Source organism: Molothrus aeneus, chromosome 5 (assembly GCF_037042795.1).
Source record: "Molothrus aeneus isolate 106 chromosome 5, BPBGC_Maene_1.0, whole genome shotgun sequence".
In the NCBI taxonomy this organism is placed as follows: Eukaryota; Metazoa; Chordata; class Aves; order Passeriformes; family Icteridae; genus Molothrus; species Molothrus aeneus.
In genome coordinates this window covers 16,850,591-16,875,731 of record NC_089650.1, presented here as the reverse complement: position 1 = coordinate 16,875,731, position 25,141 = coordinate 16,850,591, and the positions used below count along the sequence as shown (strand labels likewise).

Sequence of the window (25,141 nt, the reverse complement as noted above, 5' to 3'; positions counted from 1 at the left end):
CATATTAATGTATAATTAATATTGTATTAGGAGATATTAATATATAATAGATGCAGGCTATATTAATTAAAATGTCAGATCTCAAGGGAAGAGCCACTCCAACTTAGTTGAAATAGAAAATAGAATGGCAGTTAATCAAGAAACTCACATAAGTAAACCTCTCTACAGTGTTCTCATGTGAATAACTTTTTTAAACAATATTGCTAATTTAGCCCAGACTGTGATTACAAAAATGAAGAGAGTGGGGAGAAGATAGAAGGGAAAAAAGATAACATTAAGGCATGAAGTGAAAAAAACATAAAGAAGCAAGTGTACAGTACATTTTGTGTTACAAATTAGAAGCTAATTTAGATGGATGTTTTTAACATCATTGTGTGCATTATATTCACAGACTTTGTTAACTGTTCTAGGAACAGCAGTTATTTAGGAGACCAAGCCTGAACCCTGTTCCTAGACCAAAGTTTATTTCTATAGCATTTCTCTTCTTCATTAGCTCTTTTTCACAGACCCAATAGAGACTACTGAACATGTAGCTGATAAAAGAAGGGTTCACAGAGACAACAATAGTGATTTTCACTCTCTGAAAGATGTGATTGTATAGACTTGGAGTTAGTTGAAAAATCCCAACACCTCTAGTATAATATTTCTAGTCTAGAAATCATTTATGTGACTGCTGATTTGTTACTCTAGCTGAAAAAGATAAGTAGATATGACTAAAAAAATAAGATAGAGGAAGATGGTTCTCACCATCACAACTCAATGAACTTCTGATAAGCCACCAGCAAAACAATATAAGACCAATGACTAGATGTGACTTTCATTATGTAATAAGGCAGTGGTCATATGAAGAAAACACACTGGTGTAAGGCAAGCCTCCCATCATGATGTCGGTGTTACCGAATCAAAAGGATCATCTGCTTCCCGTCAGAGCAAAGGCACTCAAGTATGTTCCGTCCTTTGCTATTATATTACTTAGAAATTATTATTAAAATATTTTTTTCCTATCCACCCCACTATTTCTCTCTGCAAGCTGTTATACTCCAACGGCCTTTCACTTTCTTACTGCCGGCCAAGCCTGCTTTGGCAAGCAGCGGAGGCTCGGCCGGTTCCGCACCGGCCGAGCCCGGGCCGGGTCCCGCTGCAGGACGGCCATGTCCTCCTGCCCTGCGGCTCAGCCCGCGCCCCTCCCCTGCCGGCACCCGGTACGTGCCAGCGCTCCCCGTGCGGCGGCGGCGGCGGTGCGGCCCGGCGGCGGCGGCGAGGCCGGTGAGCACGGCCGAGGGCGGCGGGGCTCGGGCCGCTCTCCGGCAGGCCCGGCCCCGGGGCATGGGGGGGTGAAGAGGCCAGCCGGCGTTCCGCTCGTCCCGCTCCGAGCGCCGGCGCGGCGCTGAGGGTGGGCGGGCGGCGTGCGGGGGGAGAAGCCCGCGGTTCCGAGGGAAGCGAGGCGGGGGAGGGACCCCCGGGCACGGGGACCCCGCGTCGGCCGCCGGTGTCGGCGGCAGGAGCGGCGCGAAGCGGCTGCGGGGCGGGGATGGGCCTGCAGCCGCTGCTCCCGTGCTGGCTGCCGGAGAACGTTCACCTCCTCCCTCTCCGCCCCCAAGCGGGGTCCGAAGGGTGGGAAAGGGACGGCCCAGGTGGCCGGGCCGTGGGAGCGGGTTGTGCTGGAGACCCGGGTTTTGTCTGTGCTGAAAGCACCACCACTTAATGACCAGTGGTTTAAATAGTGCGGCGCGTCCTTAAGCACTTTGCAAATGTCTCCTTTCCTAAATATAAGAAAAAGCTTTGTTCCCATGAGGAAGTTGAGCAGTGAAACAGGTAACTCACAGAGGCCGCTGGGCTCCATCCATGGAGGTTTTAAAGGCCTGACTGGACAAAGCAGCCTGGATCTTGCAGACCCTGCTTTGAGCTCTTAAGTCCCTTCAAACCTGGATTACTGTAGGATCCTCTCTATTTTTTTTTTTTTCTAGTAAGTTTTATGTTGGTCCAGCATGTATTTTATAATAATTTACCTAATTTCCACCACTAATGCAAAGCAGGGATTCATTTTTTGTTAGTGCATAAGTGTGAACATTTACTGTGCATTAATCTACAAAACTGCAACCTCTCACCACCACAGATTCCTTCACAAACCGTTCAAATCTTGTCTACACTGCTCTCTTCTAGGTAGATACAGACTCTTCTTGGTTCACTCAAAGTTCAATCTAGGCATTCAGTAGTTTTATTTAATTCTTTATAGCCTACTAAGTTTCCTGTTATGAGAATGGTAGTGGTCAGCAGTCATACCGTTGCTTTCTTTACTGAAAGATTTTGTGAACAGTCCAGCAGGAGTATAAGTTTGGGTTTGCTAATTTTCAAAAAGTGATATTTGAGTCTCAAAACACACATTCAGAAATTCACATGAGGGATAAATCAACCAGTTGATCATTGTATCTACTTCCTATAGATGATTTACATAGAAGTCTCATCAAATAATGAAACTTCCAGCACCCCATTACTCTATATATTCAGGTCTCTGCAAGTGTGCTAGCAAGCAGGATCACAGGTAACTGACATTCGGTCACTTCCTTATTGCTGTTCTAACACTTGGTGGTGAGAGGGTGCTGTTGGCAGCGAGAGCAAGCATCTTATCTGAGCTGGCTGGGTTTTTTCCTTAATCTCTCAACTGCTTTACAATCCCCACAGCAATCTAGTTATGTGAAAAGTTACAGTGGGGTCTTGCACATTAGAACATGTATTAGATCCAACAAGAGCTTTGAGAGAACTCTGAATTCTTGAAAGCAGTTACATACCTGAAATGTGAATACTGTCATCTATGGACTTGGAAATCTATCAAGTCATAACTCAGATCTTGGTTTCTATAGAACACCATGACATTCAAATTCATTCATGTTATTTCGCATGTTTTATTTTGCATAGGGCTTTTTTACAAGGGCTCCTAAATATCCCTGTCAAATGAGTTTTGGTAAATAAACTTTTCCTTTCTTTTACAGTATTCTGTGTTTCTGATGATTCTCGCTAACAACAGGGAAAAACTGACTATGATCCCAGGCATTTTTCGAAAATGTAAAGTTTCTTTTATGTGAATGTAACAACCATTCCCATGTCAGATTTCAGAAGAGCACAATTTACTATCTCAGAGTATTTTTGAAGCTCTGTAATAGTAAAAATTACAGTATTTTAAGGGATTGCATTACTCACAAGGCAATTATGTTTAACAGCATGATTACGCATTTAAGTAAAAGTAAGTCATGTTTATTTTTCCAGTTTGTACTTTGGAAATATTATTTGACATCCCAAACTATTTTAACAACACTTCACTTTGCTGGCTGCTTCTAGCTAAGCATTAATGAAGAAAACCCTGATCCTTCAGAGATTTGCTTATTCTAACTGGACCCACTAAACTCAGTAAAACTACTCAGAGTGCTCAGACACAGGCAGTTGTGTCACTCCTGTGGAGGAGAGGTTTAGTTTGCAGTCACTTTTTCAGGACATGGAAAGGTCAGCACAGAAAACATCTGTGACTTACCTACACTTCCAGTGCTTCCAATGCTTTTAGGGTTACTGGGGAAAATCACTTGTTCTGTTGTGGGGCTTGGGACAGCATTTCTGAAGTCACAAGGTATATGAAGACAAAATCATCAGCCTTGGGGTTCTGACACAAGCAGTGCATTAGGCAATTGGTTTTGCCTTAGACGTGTGAAATAACACTAAAGATCAAGTTATCAATAAACAGCTTCTGTTAATAACATAAGTGTGCATATAGGAAATGACATCATATTCTATTTGTTTATGATGTAATAACATAATAATAGTCCATCTCAGAAGCAGGAAAAAAACAATGTAAAAACATAGGTACACTCTCTTGAGACAAAGGATTTACCTCTGGAAAATATGTAACCTTACCTGGCAGCTAGAAAGAGAATCTACCACTAAAGTTTTCTAAACAAACCACATATTTTCTTAAACAGTGGGCTGTAAGGAAGATTCTAGGGCTCTTGTACAGCTGTACAATAGGTACGTTGGTCTGTTATGTAGAACATTGGACTGCATGGTCATAACAGTACTTTCTCTCCTAAAAAAAACAAAACCAACCAACCCACCCAACCAAAAAAAGAAAAAAAAAACAAAAAAAACCAAAACAACCAAACAAAACCCACAAAAAAACCCCCCTCCTCCTCCCAAAAAACCAACAAAAAAGCCCAGCCAAAAGTAATTTAACAATGCTCAGGTTGGTACTTTTTGAAGCATGCTATACTTAGGAAGAGGTGAAAGCAGCTGTCCAAATGTTCTCATTTTTGGTTTGAGCAGTTTTAAGCATATTACCAGCAGCAGCTATTTGCAGGAGTACTGCAGAGATCAGCAGTTCTCCCTTCCACAGTCAGTAGTTCCAAAGGGTTGTTATGAAAACACCCCCCAGGAAGTTAAAGATACACTTAATGATATCTTTCTTTGACTGCTGTGGCTCCTTTGCCCCTGCAGAGCAGGTGACAGTGCATGTGGTATTGGTGACAGTTTGAGCAAAGGTGAGGTGTGGGGTTGGCCCTGTGGACTCCAGCACAGCCACACACCTATTCCACAAGGACTCTGCCTACAGAAGAGACCTGGAGACCTGGAGGCAGAAGTAAGGCATTGGTGCAAGCAGCAGCTGTAGCAAAGTAGGTGTCAGAAGAGGTAGGTGAAGGCCTGGAAATGTTACTGTGTACTTGCTTCCTCCTCTAAAATACCAGGGTGGTTATTCAAATGCAATTAACACAATCAGCTGCAGAAAAACACTTACATAAAGGTTCCTATGATTTTTTTTTCCTCCCTTAATTATATAAAGAATGATTTCAAAATGAAATTATACTGCAAACTGCTGCTGAAGCAGCCCTGCGTGGTAGGTCTCTGACACATGAAAGAACAACTCACACTCCAAATAATGCTTGAGAAGTTAAAGCAAATACATTCATAAGAACTAAGAGATTTAAGTTGCCATTTTTGTCCATTTAGTGGGATTGCTGTCAAATGAAATTGCATGAATAATTTTTCTCATACAGTGTGAACAATCTGTAATGCAGTCACAATGTTAGCTGCAAGAAATTGCCGACAGTTTGGAGCTTGTATGACTGCAAACACTGATATGGGCAGAGCACTGCCCTACATCAGGTCTGTATCCATCAGAACATTAACCTTTCTGTGTATATCCATCAGAACATTAACCTTTCAAAAATGGTCTTTCCCCCTGCTTCCATGTGAAGGCTGGATTTTGCACTAATAACAAAAACCACTCTGGAGAGCAATTTCTTACACCAGTTATGTCTAAACATCAATGATTCTGACCATTAACTTGTTCCTTAAATGTGTTTTCTTACAGTTGTTGTGTCTCCACAGGACTGACTTCCATGATGCTGAGAGGAGTTGCTCATGGTGCAAAAGAAACATTCACTCTTCTGTTGACAAGATCTCCGAGCTCTAACACGGGACTAAAGTTTTCATCAGCATGGCCTGACGTAGCAAACAGAAGCTTCCTAATACATTCCAATTACACAACTGATACCAAGTCAAGAGAGGAAAATAAAAAAACCCTCGAGAATCTCTACAGTTTGTCAGTTGACATCACGAAGATACGCAGACTGAAGGAATGGGTCCTTCTCCAGGACGTGGCCTATGTTAAAGAAATTGCTGGCATCTTACAGGAAATGGGAGCAGATGAGACCACTGTAGCCAGCATTATAGAACGCTGCCCCGAGGCAATTCTCCACACCCCAGCAGAGATAAACTCTCAAAGAGCTTTATGGCAATTAGTATGCCAGAATGAAAAACAGATGATTAAATTAATAGAGCAATTTCCAGAGTCTTTTTTTACTACTGAGTATCAGCAGAACCAGAAGGCAAACATACTGTTTTTTCAAGAGCTGGGACTTAAGAATAATATAATCACCAGGTTCTTGACAAGTGCACCCAATATTTTCTACAACCCTGTTGAGAAAAACAAAAACGTGATAGAGACATTACAAAGAAATTATTTAAATTTAGGGGGCTCTGAAGCAAATATGAAGATCTGGATACTAAAGCTATTGAGCCAAAATCCATTTATTTTATTAAATACTTCCACTGCAATCCAGGAGAACTTGGAATTTCTCCAAAAGAATTATTTCACTGACCAGGAAGTTCTACAGCTGCTGTCCAAACTTAAAGGCTTCATTTTTCAACTTAATTCTACCACTATGCAGAAGAGTATGCTTTTCTCCAAAAACATCTTCAAGTGCAGTGATCAAGAACTAAAACAACTAGTGCTGAAATGCCCAGCCCTTCTCTACTATTCTGTCACAGTTTTGGAAGAAAGACTTGAAGGACTACTGAAGGAAGGAATTTCTATAGCACAGATAAGAGAGACACCAATGGTGCTGGAATTGACAACACAAATTGTTCAGTATCGAATTAAAAAGCTCTCTGCGTTAGGATATGATATAAAGAGTGGAAATCTAGAAAGCTTGAATGGTACTAAAAAAGATTTTGAAGTCACTTATGGTAAGATACAATCAAAGAAGGAGAGACCAATTTTTAATCCTGTTGCTCCTCTACACGTTGAAGATTAATGTGAATGCTGTACTTCAAGTTATGCAAAAGCAAATTAAAAGGCAAGTTGATTATTTGAGAAGAGATGGAGCAAAAGCAATCTTAATCAAGACTGTAGTCTTACACTATACTTTGTTCAGGAGGGGGTCTTAGGTACAACTTCATAATACAATCACAGTATTGTAATACTTTAAAATATCATCATAAAAGTTACAGTTATGATAAAGGTTGCCTTTTCTAAGAGTACGTCAGATGTGACATTTTCTTACCTGACAGGGCATTAACTGCCTTAGATTTTCAGCTCTGTCACTGCACAGTCCAGCCTGTGGTAGTGATTAGCACAATTTTTATCTGAGGAAGACAAAAGGAAGATTATTTTTCCAGCGGTGTTCATCAATCGGCTGGTTTGCTGTCTTCAGGAAACGCCCTTGGAGTTCTTTTCCTTATTGCTGAAGTAGCTCTAGCTCCTGGATCCTGACCTGCAACAGACTTGATTTATTGGACAGCAAAGCCCTGCCCTAAGAACAGGGGCTGGACATAATATTTTTTTATTAACTGAGACCCTAGTATCTTTGTGTACAAACCATAATGCAAAGAAACTATAAGATGATAACATTTATATTTCTGAGATTTCAAAATTTACTTATTTTTTCAAATGGTGTGGGAGAGAAAGAAATACATTTATTGCTATTGTATAGTTCTTAATCTCTTCTAGCAAGGTTTGGCAACAAGAAAGATTAAGGAGAGACTCAAGTCTCAAATGATGGTAGGAGAAAAGAGAAAGTTATGCTTTTCTATTAGGTGCAACAAAACTCTAGTCTGTAAACCACTGGTGATTAAACATGACTACCAGATTTGCAAACAGCTGCAACAGTTTCTAAATATACGGGTGACACTGCTTCTAAGATAACACCATATGACAATTGGTGACAAGTGCTGACTTTCAAAATAGACAGCGTTTAAGTTCTCAGGGGATTTGATTTCTTCTCATTTATGGGCTGTGAATGATAATATAAAACAGTAGCATCACTGACAATCATCTCAATAGGATTAGGATCAGTGATTTGATTTCGCAGACTTTCCTAAGTAGCTATTCCACACACATTCCCTCTTGACAGCAGAATAAAAGCCAGCTACACACCACCCTCATTCCAGGCATTCTTCAAGGTCATTTTTAACACACATCTTGGCAGCAAGTCCAGGCCTCCATTTCTTAAAATGTGGTTTGTAATTGCTTAAGAAAGCTGGTATTGAATTACTGGTCCAGAGGGTGGGCTGCAAGATGATGAGTTTTTGCAGTCTGCCATGTTATCTGCTGTGCTCTGGCGAGGGGCTGGGAACACCTGGTAGGAGCAGTGCAAAGATCCCAACAGCTGAAGGTCTTAGACTGAGCACTCTGCGGGCAAATGTAGGCGTGACAGGCATTTCTGGGGGTAAATGGCACTCCTGCAGGAGTGTGTGCGACACTGGCAGGAATTCAAGAAGGGGACGTATCACAGCACGAAAAAAGTCAGGTTGTGGTCTATGCTATGTCTGTGCTGACTCTTTCAAAACTCATTATCGTCTTTAAAGAGGGAAGACAGCTATATTAAAAATTCACAGGAACTTGCCTTTGTCACTTTGAGACTGTCTTTCCCTGCTCAGCCATTAAGCAGACAACAATTTTATCTGAATTTAAAAGCCTCCTTCCCCTCAGACACAAAGGGGCATTTCAGCTCTCCAAAGCTCTTCTAACACAACCTGTTGGTTGTGACCAGAGCCAGAGACCCTTAAGGTAGCTTAAGAGGAAAAGGAAACCAAGACATACAACAGTGTTTTCCCTGAATATTTAGTTCTAGCATTTCTACAGGTACCTGTTTTTACAAAGTTCTTGAAACAGCTTATTCCCATCACTTAAATTATTTGCTGTGGCAACAGAACAGGAAAAGGATGTATTTCCTTAACTAACTCACAGCCTGAGTTACCACAAACTCATTTTGTGTTCTGAATGTTTCAATTTCTTTTCCCCTTTGAAAATAAAAGCATTCACAGAAATGCTCCTCTTCTACCAGATGAAAATTCAGTCAATCCTTCATTCCTAACTCTGGGACCCGTTTCTCTCTTCTTCACAGGATTCATTTACAATAAAACCTCAGGAAAATTCCCAGTCACCAAAACACTGTATTGCTAAAATCCTCATCTTTTGTTACTCACAGTGACTGTGGACCAGCCTGTGAGTAAGCCTTTCACTACCTAGAGAGAGCAGTCAGGCATACAAGCTGCCTTCATAAACATTTCCCCTTTTGGAAAAGGGACTGGGAGAAGCAAAGTGAAATACAGCTACCACAGAAAAAATCCCAGGACAAAAGAAAAGCCTCACTCCCCCAGAAGATTTCAGTTCCATATTCCATTCAGCTATGATCTTAAAACTGGATATTCCCAAGCATCATTAACCAGGAGAAAAGAAAATTAGTGCAAAGGATTTTGTGCTGTGTCTGTGCATAGCTTACACACTGAAGCTAAAGATTTTGTTAAGAACTGGTTGGTGCTAAGTAGACACAAATAGAAGACACTCTGGAGCATGATACTATGGGAGATTTATACCTAAATATGCCTTTCTCCACAAAATTAAGGAAGCTTTCAAATGTCTGAAACAGCAACAATTTAATGTTTCACAGGTGCCAGGACAGAATGGGAACAAGTTTTTAAGATGAAGCAAGTTTCATAAGTGAATGGAAAACACACAGGCTACAGGACAAAACTCTTTGAAAAATAAACCCATATGCCATGTAAAAGTTTCAGTTTACAAGACTCAAAATAATAGCTACAGGATATGTTAAGAACAAAATATAATGGAGTGTTGGCAACTCCTTACATACCTAACATTGCTTATCTCTGAGCACACTTGTTTTGCTGCAGGTTTCATAGTTTACAATTAAAGAATTTAATAAAAAACCAGGTAGGACCAGTTCAACGTTCCCATTTACAGAAAAACTATTAGGAAGAGTTTGGTTGAGTGTCACAAATTATCACTGTGCTCCAAACAGGTGACTCCAAAAGAGTTTAGTGGCAGCACTTGGGGGATATTGCTATACTGGAAATTGCAGGGGAGCAGACCATACTAAATTATATGCTGCAGCAAAATTGCCTCTGATATCCAGACTAGCTCATTTCTAGAGCTAACTGGTACCTCTAAACAATACTATATTCTATACAATACTATATTCTATACAATTTCCTTTTGACTATAAAAAATCAGTTAAAGTCTTCCATTTGTTGCATCAACTTACCTCATTTCCCCCTTGCAGCAGATCAGAACCAAGCAGCTGGTGTATCTAACAAAGGAGCAGATGTCATTTCTTGGGTTTTTGCTCTCCCCACTGCCCCAAGTTCCATGCTTACAAGTATCATGCTTCCAACATGCGATTTCTGATATAAGATAAAGTTGTTGCAGAGTGCAGTTGATGTACCAACGGCTCAGAGAGATTGGGTGACTACAAGTCACCCAACAGAAGTATTGCATTTTGCTCAAGAATACCATAATTTGAGACAAGGTGTACTTTCAACACCCATGAACAGAGGATAAGTTTGACAAGTGATATGTTTTGAGTTTTCTCATTTTTAAAAAGTCCCCCCCATATAACCACCTAGTGCAACCACAGCCACTGAAAAGGTAAGTGTACAAGTTCTCCATAGAAACAAATGTTTTTAGAAAATACTGCATACACACGATGATGAACAGACACCTCCCATGGGCTTCCAAAGACATTACTTATTTTTAAAATCAGTACACAAATAAAAGATCACAAATGGTTTCTATTTTAAGGCAACCTCATGCTGTGTCATTACAAGTGCATTTTGCCTCACACACTGCAGAGGATGTACAGGTGTTCCCATTTGAGGTGTAAACATTTGGAATCTGTCAGTATACAAATTACTTGAATCATGTTGCCTTTTTTTTTAAGGCCTCATCTACTGTTTTTGGTTTGTTTTAAATAAATGTATTGCATTTTACTCAAAAATCAAGGTGAAAAGTACAAGAAATGTAGTGAAAATTTCCTTGCATTTGCTTAAACAGAGCAAAAAGCTAACCTGGTGTATCACGGAGTTGAGAGAATGGCTTTGCTAGTTCTTCAGTGGTTTCCAGCTACACAAGAATTCCTAGCAAGTTAGACAGCTGTGTTAGATGACCACAAACATCAGCCCATTTTCCACAGGCTGTCATTTTTTTCTAGTGTCTATAAGAACTTTATTAGAAGCAAGTTCTCACTTGCAGGAGATAGATGCATATTATTAAATACACCTGAGATGAAGCAATCACATTTTCAGTAAAAACTGAGAAAGTTTCAGATATCAGAATTTATAAAGAGCCTAAAGCTCATTCTGTAAACTGCACTGAAACGACAGGACAGTTCTTTACACAGCTTCACCTAGTAAAAAGAGATTTTCTTCTAATAAGGCATTAAGTTAGTTTACTCTTTATGATCCTTTCTACCACATTTGTTAAACTTTTTCACTTCTATCTCCCATTCTCATTTCCAAATTCTGCACACCTCCAGTCTCTTTGCTCCAGTCTTCACTGTCAGAATGCAGTCAGGGATAGTTTACAGGCTGCCTGCAAGTACAGGTTCAGAACCAAGACTGGGTATGTCCAACAGTGCTTTCACACAGCTGAAGGATACTTAGCAGGAGAGTGTGGAAACCACTGAGAACAATAACTTTCATCTTGTATCGATGGCATCACAGAGACTACTGAATTTCTACATTCACATTTTAGTCCAAAACTGCAGAAGATGTACAGTAAATGACTATTCAAATATGTATTATTCCTTCAGATACACTCACTTCTATAGTTATCAAGTGTAACATTTCACCAGATACAAAGCTTCAATCTAGGCTCTAAAAAATCCTTATACGCTGTGCTAGCCATGCTCCTGTCCTTTTCAGATGAAATTGAGTTACTTGCACAACTCATTAGAAGATTAAGTGTCTAAGACACATGGCTTCTCATGGTCCCAATCTTAGCAGATTTTAATGCCGCTGATGCAATATTCTGGAGAATTGAGTATGTCTCAGTTTTGGTTTTAGTCAGACTTGTCCTTTTTCTTTCCTGTTAAAGGCACTTTACTTGCAACAGCAGATCCTACAGCTGTAACGCCTCCAGCTACAGCAGAAACACTTCCTTTGACTAGACCCACTCCCACGGAAGGCACAGATGTGACCGCTGTTTTGGTAATTTCCAAGCTCTTCCCTCCAATCCAAGCAACACCTCCAATTGTGGCACCAACAGCTCCCTTTGTGACACTGAAGAGGCCACCAGTCACACGAGAAAGCATGCCAGCCTGCTGCTGTGGGTGATCTTTGAGTGACCCTAAGGGAAGAAACAACAAGCAAATCAATCTCAGCACCAGGATTAAAGCATTTTCAAAAAAGTGTTTCTCAAAAGTATTTCCTTTTCTAGCCTAACAGCCATTGCATACAGTCTATACTTACCTTGCAGGCTGCTTTTCTTGGATGCTCATACACCTAGTTCCAAATAACAAACAACAGGGAAACCAAGAAAAGAGCAAGTGGAACCACAGTGGGCAGAGCTAGGGAATAAACAGACATGAAATGAAAAGGTGAGGGAGTCAGGAGCAGAAATAACATGCTTGGAGGAGGACAACTACTCTAGGAGGTAGCAGGAAAGAAAAAAACAGCTCTAGAGGCATGGGAGACCTCTGTCCAGCCCTGCCAACACACTTTCCACTGCAACATGCCTTAGGAGAACCAGCTGAACAGATCTGTCTCCAGTGCCCTCATTGTCCACAACTTGCATCCAGAACACAGATTCCAAGAGTCACGTCCCAGCACTCATCTACTACAAGATGAAAACTAGGGTGAGCAACTTTCCATGCACTGCCAATACATTTGTGATGGTGCCAGGACTGACCTAGGACTCAGAATTCATTAAAAAACTGTAGAGGTCAGAGTTCCTATGTGCGTGTCTGGAATAACTCAAGCAAAAGGTGCCACCTAAATGAGAGAATTTTCCACAAAGTTGACAAAAAAGGAAAACAATACAGAATAGTGAAACCCAAAGGAGTTGAAAATACTGAAAGTCCTTCCAGCTCACACTAGTCTCTTAATTAAGAAATTGATATAGATTATAGAAAGGGTAATGGAAACTGAAAACATAAATGACAGCCTTTTACTTAAAGTCATGTAATACTCTTGCTGGTTCATTCTAAGCCAGCAGCTTTCAACATGGACATCTGTAGCAAAAATGCACTGCCAACACAAACACACAGAGATCAGAATTTCTATTTACATACAGAAAGTCTTTAAAGCATCACACTCAGAAGGAAGTATGCAGAGTCTGCCATAAAATCCAATGTCTAGGGTTTATTCACTAGAGGATTCTTGTGACCAGACTAATAGAACTTGTAACAAATTTGGTCAGAAACTGTTTCACTTCCACTTAACTGGTTCACTATCATTAGGGTGAAATAGGCATAAAGTTTCATCCCACTGAATTTTAAGAGCTGATTTCACTGAATCAGAACTGATGTAAGCAAAAAATGATCCATCATAACTAACTTTAAAAATAATAAGAGAAACAAACAAATGTAACCTTTATGTATTTATCTTTACCTTACTTCAGGTAGCCAGTCCATTGACATCTACTCTATTTCACAGGTGTAAATACAGAATGTGATGGTGTATAAGTAACTTCTGGTAATGGCTGGCACATTCCATTTCCATTCTATTTGCACCGTCCATGAGCTCTAGCAAACACCCAGCACTGCAGAGTTTTATTGCCAGTTGATTTCTGTTATAGGACACACATGCCTGGTCTCCTTTTTTCTAAAAAGTATGCTTCCAAAGAATACCAGATCATGCCTAAATCTAAGGAGATTGGCTCAGTCATGTAGACATGGTGCTGATAACACTAAGGTTGTGGGTTGATCACATGGGTCTTCCATTAAGAGTTGGGCTTGATGATCCTTGTGGGTGCTTTCCAACTCAGAATATTCTGTGATTTATGGAGTACTGAGAAAATGACACAAGTTCCCTATCCTGGAGTTGGCTCCACCAGGCCATCTTGCAGCCAGCTTCCCACTGAAAGGAATCCAAGAATGAACAAGAGTTTGAATGAATGTAGGTTGCAAAGGTTGGCGCTGCTCTCAAGGCACAAAATATTGCATTAGAATAGCACTACTCATAAAAAGCAGGAGCACAAAAGCTTCTTCTACACATTCTTTAAAGCCTTTGGGCACCAAGCTTGTTAAGCGTGATTTGAACAAACCAGAACTATTTCTATCTTTAAGAAAAACTGCAAATTAGTTTTGGAATTGAGCCTTTCCTCTAAGGAGTATTTTGGCAGCCTGTTCAGGAAGATGATTTTGCCAGCATTGAACTGGTGTCCTTCCATCAACATTTGGCCATCTTTCTATGATGGTGTAAGTGTATCATGTATAAGGCCTTGCACAGCATTCAAAATGGGGTTGTTTTCCAAGGGTATTCCAGTATTTTGACTAAACTCATAAGGCTTGAAGAGTGCAGATGAATCAGAACCAAAAGGAAAAAGCCTCTTCAAGGATGGAGTTTATGTTAAGATGAGCTGTGCTTCATTCTACTCCCTCTAACTACACCAACTTTCTCCATCTATTTAGACTTCATATTCAAACTAGTTATTGTCATACTGACAGAAAAAATGTGCAGAAGAAAATAAGTCTAAGCTGCTAACAGATTTTAAATAAAACTTTGGAATAACCAGTGATCATCAAATTCTGCTGTTATGCTCTGAATCTGGAAAACCTAATGAATATTCTAGGAAGATAAAAAAATGCCCACTTACTTCACTGCCCTATTCAATAAAGAATTGGTTCTATTTTTCAGACTACTGTTCACTTTCTATATATGATGTTTAACATGTATCAAAGACAATTAAACCTTTAAGGCAAAAAAGCCCCTAATAACTAAGCAAACAAAACCCAGCCTTAAAAGTCAGACTTGAAGATAACACATTAAGGTGTAGTTTCCAATCAGGCATTTGCTATCAGAAATGCTTCTGGGATCTTAACACCAAAAGTGCAAGACTTTTTGTCCTCACACCATGCTACTATAACAAGTATTAAAGAGCTGAAGAATTTCTGTGCCATGAAAACCTATTTTTCCCTTTCCTCTCATCTTCTTCTACTTGTGTTTCTTGCCTAATAGTTGTTAAGAATAGAGTGAGCTACTCGACTTCAATCCTTTCTGCTACAGTTAGTGGATAATACTGTTGTTCAAAGAAGTAAATTGTTTGGTTATACAACATATAAAAGCTGAGGTGAAAAAAAACCCAGACCAACAAACAGAACTTTAAAGGGCCATTATAAACTGAAGAGCAATGAACTGAGAGGACTCATGACTCACCGACCTCTACATCCAACACATTTGGTTTTAAAGCAAAAGCAGACAGAACACACATAAGAACGTGGTTTTTTACATGCCAAGAATGGCTTTTCATCTAGTATATTTCCAGTCACATTATGCAAACAGGACTCTGCTCAATCCTGCCAGTCCACAGCTTAGAAGAAACTCTGCTCATTTGTAACTGCATTTCCTCTGCAGATCTAATAACCAATTTAATATTCAGTTGGTTCAGGAGACCACAATGTCACTGCATTAACGAAGTCAAGTGCATGCTTGATTTTATGAAACCGTGAGATTGTGAACAGTTGGAACCACTGTTAATTGTATGATGGACAACAGTCTCCAGAAGCAGTAATGAACTTCTATGTATTTTTTAATGCCTCTTGCATAAAAGTCACATGCACTATGAACACAGCAACGTGTCCAAAAATGAAGCTGGACTCTTTATGTCTCACATAATGAATAGCAGAAATAAATGCCCATTAGATCAAGTCATATTTCTGCAAACTAATCTGCAAATTAAGTCCTTCAGTAACTGTCCATCTTCTCTATAATTTATAGGTACAGTTGTTTACTCAGTTATATTCAGTGGCCTTTTTGTAATCAGGATAATGCAGAAGTGAACAATAATCCAGGCCCATCTCATCCCAGGGTTGGTTTGTTTACTGTTATGTAAAAGAAAGTTGAAGTGTTCAGCTTGCAGATCCATTTTTAGAGAGAACTGATTGATTTACTTCATTTCATGAAAACTAATACATACCTTCTGGTGGTTCATCATGAATGTTGGATGGGACTTCCTGTTGATTTTTGTCTGTTTGATTCATTATTGCCTAAAAAAAGAAATTCACACATGCTATTCATCTTCTCTGGCAAAGCATAAATGTAATCCATTAATCCAAAATTCAAGTAGATTAAGTTCCACAAAGATAACTTCTTTTTCATTATTAGACAAGCTAGCAGGTCCTGTCAAATTGCTCCTATTTTTATTATCAGACTGTGCTTTTGCATTCTTCAACTAGGCTCAATACTTAAAGTAGGCTTGGTGAGAGCTGCCACACCACACCAAGTGCATCTCAAAAAGCAATCAGGAAGACAACAAGTAGGAAAACAAAACACCTACTGCCATACAAGAGCTTATGTTTAAGTACTGAAAAAAAAAAGCCTAGTGACCATAGAGGAAGGAGATGGCCACTATAGAAACAAGAGCAGCATGCCTGTGAGATCTGCTAGTACTTGGAAAGCTGTTTAAAAACACCAAATCCTTGCAGCATAATTTGAACAAATGCCATGAAAACAAGATGGAAGCACAGCAACAGAAACACACAATTTATCTTGACACGGAACTGCATAAATGGTGTGGTGATAGAAGCAGACCTAAACTGTTTTAACTCTATACAAACTCTCCCATGGAAACATTTCAGGGAAGATTTCTTTACATTAGAAGCTATTTCCTAGAGCAGTTCTAGAGCAGCAGTCCCTGACAGAGGAAGCATAACAGAAAGCTCAATCAGATGCTCTGCTTATAGAATTTTTTCTCTGGAAGGGAAGAAAGTACTAACCAGTCCAGGTTTCGCTTTCCTCCCGCACCAAAGCATGCCTTGATATTAAGTCCTGCCTCCTCCCCTGAGTCCTCCTGCTAATCTTGCTTTCCCTCCTCAGCAAGCACCAAGGTCAGAAAAAGGAAAAACAAGTCACATTACACTAGTCAGCATGCTTCTCTCTTTTTGCCAGTGACCTCTTAGTTCCCTTCCCTCTGCATAAGTCTTTAAATCATTTAATTTCTTCCAGGAGTCAACAAGCACCACAAAAATAATTCCCGCTTCTCTTGCTGTGCCCAGATCTCTTTGTACATGCCCTGGGTGAGAAAGCAGAGGCTGAGATCTGAAGAAGGAATGTGGAGGCAGAAGCAGGTGAGAAGACTCATCTGGAAAACAAGAGCTAAAACCCTCACAGTATTATTATGAAGTTAAAACATCACACTAAAAACTGGCACCCACATACTAAATCATAGACCTTTGGATGAGAAGCAAGCCTAAATTGAATATTAAAGAGTCCTCCCAATCAGCACTAAGGGTATCAGTTCAGGGCTCAGAAAACACAAGAAGCTGAACAGGAAAGCAAGCAAAAATACCTACTACCAGGATGGCCAGTTTGATGGAAATGCTGAACAAGTGCCACTCAAAAGCCAGAAATGCAAACATGTCAGCTAAGAAATAGGAAAGGATCATATGATATCCCAAGCTGAGAGGAAACCACAAGGATCACTGAAGTCCAACTCCTGGCCCTGCACAGGACAGCCCCAAGAATCACACCATGTACCTGAGAGCATTGTTCAAACACTTCTTGAGCTCTGTCAGGCTCGTGCTGTGACCGCTTCCCTGGACAGCTGTTCCAGTATCCAACCACAGTCTGGGGGAGCCTTTTCCTAATATCCACCCTAAACTTCCCTTAAACAGCTTTATGCCATTCCCTTGGATCCTGTCACTGGTCACCAGAGGGAAGAGATCAGTGTCTGCCCCCCTGCTTCCACTCATGAGGAAGTTGTAGAGTGACAACATATCAGGATGGAAAACACATGAGGGCTAAAAGACAATTTAAAAAAGTATAAATTATAGAACTCCTTGTTATTCTTGTTATTTTATTTAATCACAAATAAGAGGAAGAAAATTTAAAAAAAAAAAGAATGTGACCAATCACAGGGAGCAACTGAGGACAATAAGGTTCTGAGAAAAGATGCAAGCTGAAAGAAATACAATATTCATCCTCACTATGTGAAGTTCCATGTAGGTTTGTTGCTTTTTTCCAACTTGAAATAATATAAAGCACTGTAAGAAAGGACAGACAGAAGAAACTGACAGGCCTGACATTATTCAATCAAGATATCTCTATCAAGATGAAGCAACTATGTTCCTAATTAACGTTTGGCCATTTCAGTCGTGAGGATTATTACCACCAATGTGGAAAGAGTTTAACCATTGCCTTAGGCAAAGTCCTAAAGAGTAAAATAAAAGCCAGAACCTAGCAAGTCTTAATTCAAACAAAGGAATGAAAAAGTGATCAAAACAGTTTTAACAGACCTGAGACAAATTAGTAAAGCCAGAGGTAAATTATTTTTTATAATTTATAATAATAAGAACTACCTCCATGAATTTATTTGTATCTAGACAGCATGTAACTCCTAAAAGAACACCAGATGAAATTGCTTGTTTGAGCTTCAAAATGTTTCTGTCAACAATCCCACATAAGAGATTCAGAAAAGTTATTTAATCTTAAAAGGACAAAGAAAGCACTGTCAGGGATTATCAAAAAGTTTAGAGGGGAGTTGGAGTAAGGTACCAGTTTCATACATAGGTAGAACACTAGAAACCATCACAAGACTTCACACAAGGTTTAGTATTTTCTGCTATTAAGAATGTACTGAACACAGCGACACTAACAGCAGATACAGCCCAGATGAAACCCCTAGAATCTGTTTTACATGACATAATATCAGTATTTAATTAAAATAAGATTTGTCCAACAGGAAGAGTTAGACTGGCAGACAAGACAGGTAAGGGATGCTTTCAAAATTCTCAACCATCTGGTTTAGACTGTCAAATTTGGTTTCAGTTCCTGCAAAGCTAAACGAGCAAAGCAATGTATTGGCAGGGGAATTTCACAGCAGAGTTCCTAATCTAGTTTAAAAGTACAGTAGAAAAAAAAAATAGCAGCACATATAAAATCACAGCACTATATACAAAAAGCGGTTAAGATTAGGTATTCCTTCCCATTACCTTTCCTAGAACCTCAAGATCACATAATTGTTGATCCCAAGCTTTTCCTTAAAAGTTGAATAGACATGCTTCACTCACTTGCATCTAGACAGACCCCAGTGGTCTTTCTTCAGGCACTGGCAACCTGCTGCTATCAGGCCCCAGAAGTCAACGGAGAACTATGCACACCTGAGAACAGCAGCTAAGGCAAGTAAGTCATTGTTGGTAGGACTGAATTTGTTCTACATAGAAGAGAGCCTTCAGGGCTTTGCAGATCAGAAAGTTGAAAACTACTGTTTGATGGGTGGTTTTACAGGTACCCGGAAGCACTCCAGGAATGCCAGGTGAGTGGCTGGACTGGATGATCCTGAAAATCTCTTCCAACCTTGATGACTCTTTGATGCTGCCAGAGATGTGCCCAACCAGCCTGTACTAGGTTTTATTCACAGTTCTATGATATCAGGGCAAGTGAAAACAGAATCACATCACTGTCAAAAAAGTTTCACAGCCTGACCCAAAACATCACTTTGCATACAAGATCTTGCAAAGCACAATTCATGTCCTTTTGATTTTCTGTAGAAGCTCTCCAGGGAATCCTACAGAATCAAAACCAACATCCAACAAAAGACTTCTACAGAAAAATTTCAAATATCTACGTTACAGTTTGCATTATGCATATTTGTATCCAATTTAATACCTCAGGAGACTTGAAAGGCTCTGAAAAGTGATGCAAAATATCCTGTGTACTAAACACGGTGCAGCATATCTGATGAACAGGATATACACAGAAGCATGTTTTAAACCTGGCTCCCTTCCAGAGACTTAAGATGAGTATTCCTATTGACTGGAGTTAAAGGCCTGGAATAACCGCTTAGTGGCAGATTACTTCATCCAGTCTTCAGAGCAAAAGGGCAAGAATACAACTTTTTTCTTCAAAAACTGGAGATAGAAAAATGGAAACCACTCACTACATTTTACATAATACCATGGAGGTAAAAGCACTCAATGCCTCCTTTGTCTATTAAGATCTAGGCTTTTATGTCCTGCTTTGCATCAAAAAAGTCCCCCGGTCACCAGACTGCAGTGTATCCTAAGGGAAGGTCCTGTTCAAGCTTTCCCCTGAAGATGCGTCCCCATGAAGAAGAGAAAGCAAAGTTCAAGAGACCCAACAGAGATTACAACTCAGCTGAAACCAAAACCAGCAACCTAGAGATGCAAGTGTAAGACTTTTGTGCAGAGGTCAGTCATTCAGACATGCTATAGGTTAAGGAACTTTGGAAACTTGAAAGCTGCTGATTCAAAGTCCCCACTATGCACTGAATCATTAGTTACAATGATTACCAGTACTGCAGATGTACGCAACAAGGCAAAGATTTATCAGAAACTTGAACTTTGGAACTCTTCTCATAAGTTTTCAGAATCTTCTTCAAAGTACACTAAGACTGGCTAAAGAAAAAGGGAAGAAGAAAGCAAGCAAAGAGATCTTTCTTCTGCATTTTCTTCCTGTGATGACAAATTCACTTGTGTCACTGCAGAAAAGCCTCCAGCTTCATTTAACATGTTCATTGAATGATGACATGGAATGAGGCAGGATCTCCATGAGGCCCAGAAAAACTCATACGGACATTCATGAAGCCGAAATCTATCATATCATTGGCACACTCCAGTTTCCTTCCTCATCTGTGTTTTGTCATGCCAAGAAGTGGAGGCAAACCCAGATCTTAGAACAGAGATAAATGCAAACTACTTCAACTACTTTTTGGGTTTTTTTCCCTGTGTGCTTATGAAGATTCTGTCTATTGTCTATTCATTCAAGAGATATGGGATAATTTCTCATCTTTCTTAACAATCTATTAAAATAAATTGTAGCCTTCATACAAAAAAAATTTAAAAATAAAGATCAAAGTCACTCAACTGATTTGAAAGGAAACACTTCCATACTGTCAGGATATGAAATACATAGAAAGCTTAAATGTTTTACACTGTGGCTAAAAAAAAAAAAAAAAAGAAAAAGAAATTGTTCAAAAGAAGGATTTTAATTCAAGAGCTATTTGTAACATTAACAGTGTTTAAGATCCTGAATGAAAGCGCCAAGAAGCTCTAGAAGTAATGGCATAGCCACAAGTACATTCACATCAAAGCTGATTGAAATAAAACTTACTTACCAAATATATTTCTTTGTGGAGATTACTAGTTAGTTGTTTCCACAAAAGTATTCTGCATACACCTATAAGAAAGGAAGAACGTTAATGACATCTTATGGAACAGTGATTGTCACATACCTGCCATGGGTGTAGAGCAGGAATTAGGAATACAAATCCCCACAGTATGGAAGAAGCACACTTGGTAGAGCATTAAGATGCCACATTTTTAGAGATTTGTCACCAAGACACCAATTCTTCCTGGGTAATGAAGATAATTTTACTTGCTCCATGTGCTGCCATGAGGATTGCTATGAGGCACAATAATCCACGTTAAGACACAAATGCTCCTTAATGAGCCTGCAGTTCTTGGACAGTATTTTGTGTGAAATTTTAGCCTTCCATTGAGAAGTGGGCTCTAATCATTACAGATGTGTGTAACTTCCCAAGTTTCAGCCAATGCTCTTGGTGTCTGACTTTAGAGACAAAAAGCCCTTCTGTCTCAGCACAGCAAACCTGGCCCAAGCAGCAGCCTGTGAAAACTTGTTTCAATGCCACTACTCAGATATTTGTGGGTAGCAATGAAATGACCCAAGGATGGGACCAATTTCAGCTGGCAGCTTAATGCTGCTCCGGACGGCTGCAGCAGCCAGTGCTGGAACTTCCACCTGACAGAGCTGCAAACAAACCCATTGCCCTGTCTTGTTCACCACAAAAGAAGTTCTCTTCCTTCTGGCTACCAGCTGTGCAGGTAGAAAGCCTGGCTACAGAGCTGATGGAAAACAAACAACCCTTGCCACATGAACAGCTCTTCTGTACCTCTTTCAGCAGCTGCAGCAGATTTCTGAATGAACCTGATGTATTTCACGAACATGGAAAAAAATATATTTTTAGGTATGGTAGTTTAAGAATTAAATTTTTGGAAGAGCAACAGTTTCTACTCTCCAAATTAAACAAGGAAATAATCATGAAGCCAAAAAAAGGTAATCCCACCTATGGCTGCTCTTCAGCTCCAAGCTGCACAAGCAACCCCTCACTATCAGCTTCACTGCCTTACTCCTAGGATGGAAATGTCTGTTTCAGTCTGTTACTGCAAGGGAAAGAGTTGGCTGAGCTTAGCAAGAATCAGCAGTGCTAACAGCACTAAAGTACAAAAACAAATCCAGGCATGTAGAAAACATGTAGGTAAAAACCAAGAGCACAGCTAGTATTTCAAGAAGCCTTCAGTTTAAAACTCAAGTTTCAAAATTCAGATTTATATACAAAGCAAGACAAGCTTGAAAGCAAACGTGCTATGAAAAAGAGACTGCATTTTCAAGTAAAGACCACAAGAAGTTGATCAGAAGCTTCCAGGCGTGAGCCACAACTTACTTCCAAGCCTACAGCAGGACGGGCTACAGCTTCCTCCAAAAGAAGTTGCTGTAAGTAATGTACATAACAGGCTCACAGTATGCAGGGAACTGAACACAGCTGGAAAGGTAATGCAACATATCTGTATTAAAAACCAAACACACCACGATTAAAAGCAAGAGAGCGGTATAGTATCCCCTGGAAAAAAAACCCTTAACTCTGCCCAGGACATTACTATAGCATATCTACCCTGGATGGAGAATGCACCGTTCTTCCATCACTGTCAACCAAAATATAGATCAGGGTCCAGAAGAGGCTCTACAGAACACCTGATGTTGGCAATCAAGTTTTCTCTGATGCAATGATTTACAAGATATAAAATCAAACGTGGCACAAACCAGAATTCCCCTTTTCTAGTTCTCCAAAATTGGTTCCTAAGAAGTACATGGTAAATTCCAGTAAGGTGCAAGGCACAGCTTCAGAAAGACCATGAAAACTCCATTTTACCAGTTCTATCATCCTCTGCCTCCTCCTAGCTCAGTTTTCAGAAGAGCCTTCCCTATTTCTTTTAACACTTTCCTAAAGCCTGAGCTCCAGATCAGTCTTGGATCTCCTTTTCCAGAAGACCCTCAAAGACAAAACTGGACTGTGCCTAACAGCCAGTGGTAAAGCAGCTTCTGAACTTCCTTGCTACCTCTGCTAATAAAATAGTCTTTTCCCTAGCATCCACCACCTTTCTGTTGGCTCCTACCTGACATTTAGACCTGGTCACTTGCTGGACAAGGACCACTTTTCAGTTTGCACTTGTGCAGTGCTGTCCATTTCTACACTGAGGAGGCAATACTAACTTCTCTGAATACTTAGCCACAGTTTAACAGAAAGCTTTACATGATATGCTGGGTAATATTTACTGAGCAGTCTTAAAACTGATGTGCATACAAACCAGTACCTACATATTAAATTAAGCAATCTTGTATGGACTCCTCCAGTTATACAGAGGCATCCTGCCTGAAGCAACACAGTGGAAACACTGAAACATGCTACATGTACTTGATATTTACATTCCTTATGGAGGGACATCCAGATTCAGAGTTCTCATTTTCACCTCAATTCAATGAGCAGAAGGAAGCATTTAATTGCATCTAGAGGCAGTATCTGCAGTTCATACAATGCCCAGAACCAGGCATATGGCTAAATCTACTTGCCTTGATCTTCAGGCCACACCACATAAACGCCTAGGCTAGGTTAATATGGAAAGCTAAGCCAGTACCAAACAGTTCACAAAAAACCTCTTCATATGCTACTCCATCAAGCTGGACTCGAGAGACATAGATGAAACAAAGAGGACGTTACTACAGCAAACATCTGAACACTGCAAAGTTTAAAAAGAAGAAAACCCGAAAGAAAGTTTCTACTGGGTCGGAAAAATTCTCGAGGGAGAACAAGACCATCCAGGAGCCAGGCCGAGGCGAGTACGACTCCTTCCGCTGCCCTCCCTCCCTCCCTCCCAGGTGCGGGGACCGCTCCTCCATGGGCGCCCGGCCCAGAGAGGGTGGTAGCGGCAGGGCAGTGCAGCCCCCCTGCCCTCGGTCCCGCACCCAGGAGCCGCCCCCCCGTTACCCTCTGGCGGCCGAAGCCCCGCAGTCCCCGCCGCTTCCTCCCCTCGCAACTACCTGCGCGCCCGGCGGAGCTGCGGAAGCGGCCCGGCAGCGACCCCCGCCCATAACCCCGGCCGGGCCGGCGCGGGCACTGCCGGCATCTCGGCGCAGGGCGGCGGCACTGACGTGGCAGCCAAGGCCGCGGCGGAGCCGCTACGCCCGGCCCGGCCCTCCCGCCCCGCGGAGCCGCGGCAGGAAGCACAAAGGCGGCCGGGCTGTGCCCGCGCCGGGGGCAGGCGGCGGCGGCTCCGCATCCCTGACCTGCCTCTCCCGCCAGCGGCTCCGCCAGGGCGCGCCGGGTGCTCTCCCGCCTCCTTCCCTGGAAGTTCCCCTTCATCCACGGGGAGGCAGGGAGGGCGCTCCGGGGTTGCCCGGCTGGCGGCGGGGCCGGGGGATGGCAGCCGCTCGCTCATCCATCCATCCATCCATCCATCCATCCATCCATCACTCACTCACTCACTCACTCACTCACTCACTCACTCACTCACTCACTCACTCACTCACTCACTCACTCACTCACTCACTCACTCACTCACTCACTCACCGCACGGCGCTCACAGCTCTCGCGGCCCGCCCGGGCTCGGCTCAGACTTTACTCCTCCGCCTGTCCCCGCTGCCGACGTGGCGCCCGCCGCCGCCCGCCCTGCCGGCGCCCGCAGACCCCGCCCCAGCGCCCGGCGCGGCCCCTCGGCGGCCGGGGGGCGCCGCCGCTCCCGCCCCCTGCCCGCCCCGGGGGTGCCGGGACCCGCCGGCCCCCGCCTCCTCCTGCGCCGCCGCCCGTGCCCTCCCTCAGGGGGGCCGCGCCCCCCGAGGGCCTGCGCAGGCCCGGCCCGGCCCCCGTGGACGCCGCGGGCTCGGGGGCACCTTCTTGCCCCGGGGCCGGGCACCGAGGTGGAGGAAGATGTGGGGTAGGGGCAGGGCTGAGGAGAGGAGGGACGGGTAGCCGGCGTTGCTGTAGCTGACCGAGATGCTTCGGCGTGCAGGAGATTGATTGGCTTGTGGCGCTCTGTTGGGCTGGGGAGCATCTCGGCAGAGGGGTCCTGGTGAAGAGATGACCCCTTGGGGCACCCTGCCCGTGCTGTTGGCACGACGGGGAGGCTGCAGAAGTCTGACACGAAACTGCACCCAGTCCAGTGCCAGCGGCATCTTGGGGAGCCACGACACTAATCCTAAGGATCCGGGTTTATGTTAAGCAATATTTGTATTGCACCCTTCATCCCAGCTACTAATTGAGTGAGCTGAACTTCTTACATGGCACCTGTAGAGAATAAATGTGTGGTAATCATGGCTTTATAGGTAACTG

At 41.8% G+C, this 25,141-nt stretch overlaps 2 protein-coding genes across 8 annotated transcripts; one reads left to right on the top strand and one right to left on the bottom strand.

Annotated features, from left to right (window-relative positions):
- Positions 1-902: 902 nt before the first annotated feature.
- Positions 903-7,420, top strand: MTERF2 (mitochondrial transcription termination factor 2). 3 transcript variants are annotated; one of them, XM_066549803.1, is made up of 2 exons: positions 903-943; positions 5,371-7,420. In XM_066549803.1, exon 2 carries the CDS (start codon positions 5,382-5,384, stop codon positions 6,576-6,578), a length of 1,197 nt encoding a protein of 398 aa, XP_066405900.1. In that variant the 5' UTR covers positions 903-943; positions 5,371-5,381; the 3' UTR covers positions 6,579-7,420. The 3 variants fall into 3 exon arrangements, with proteins under 3 accessions (XP_066405900.1, XP_066405899.1, XP_066405901.1); XM_066549802.1 differs by lacking the exon at positions 903-943 and adding an exon at positions 1,181-1,266; XM_066549804.1 differs by lacking the exon at positions 903-943 and adding an exon at positions 2,524-2,542.
- Positions 7,421-9,182: 1,762 nt separating this feature from the next.
- TMEM263 (transmembrane protein 263) lies at positions 9,183-24,719 on the bottom strand. Of its 5 annotated transcripts, none has more exons than XM_066549810.1 (5): positions 24,703-24,719; positions 22,202-22,300; positions 20,855-20,916; positions 15,698-15,767; positions 9,183-11,908 (listed from the first exon to the last, which is right to left on the bottom strand). In XM_066549810.1, the coding sequence occupies exons 4-5, from the start codon at positions 15,759-15,761 to the stop codon at positions 11,622-11,624; spliced, it is 351 nt and encodes a 116-aa protein (XP_066405907.1). In that variant the 5' UTR covers positions 15,762-15,767; positions 20,855-20,916; positions 22,202-22,300; positions 24,703-24,719; the 3' UTR covers positions 9,183-11,621. The 5 variants fall into 5 exon arrangements, with proteins under 5 accessions (XP_066405907.1, XP_066405903.1, XP_066405904.1 ...); XM_066549806.1 differs by lacking the exon at positions 24,703-24,719 and adding an exon at positions 24,383-24,485; XM_066549807.1 differs by lacking the exon at positions 24,703-24,719 and adding an exon at positions 23,854-23,938.
- Between the last annotated feature and the right edge of the window lie 422 nt (positions 24,720-25,141).

Coding starts and splice junctions, on each gene's coding strand:
- MTERF2 (XM_066549803.1), top strand. CDS start 5,382: ATGATGCTGAGAGGAGTTGCTCATGGTGCAAAAGAAACATTCACTCTT.
- TMEM263 (XM_066549810.1), bottom strand. CDS start 15,761: ATGAATCAAACAGACAAAAATCAACAGGAAGTCCCATCCAACATTCAT. Junction 11,909..15,697: donor TCATGATGAACCACCAGAAG/GTATGTATTAGT, acceptor TTCTTCCCTTAG/GGTCACTCAAAGATCACCCA.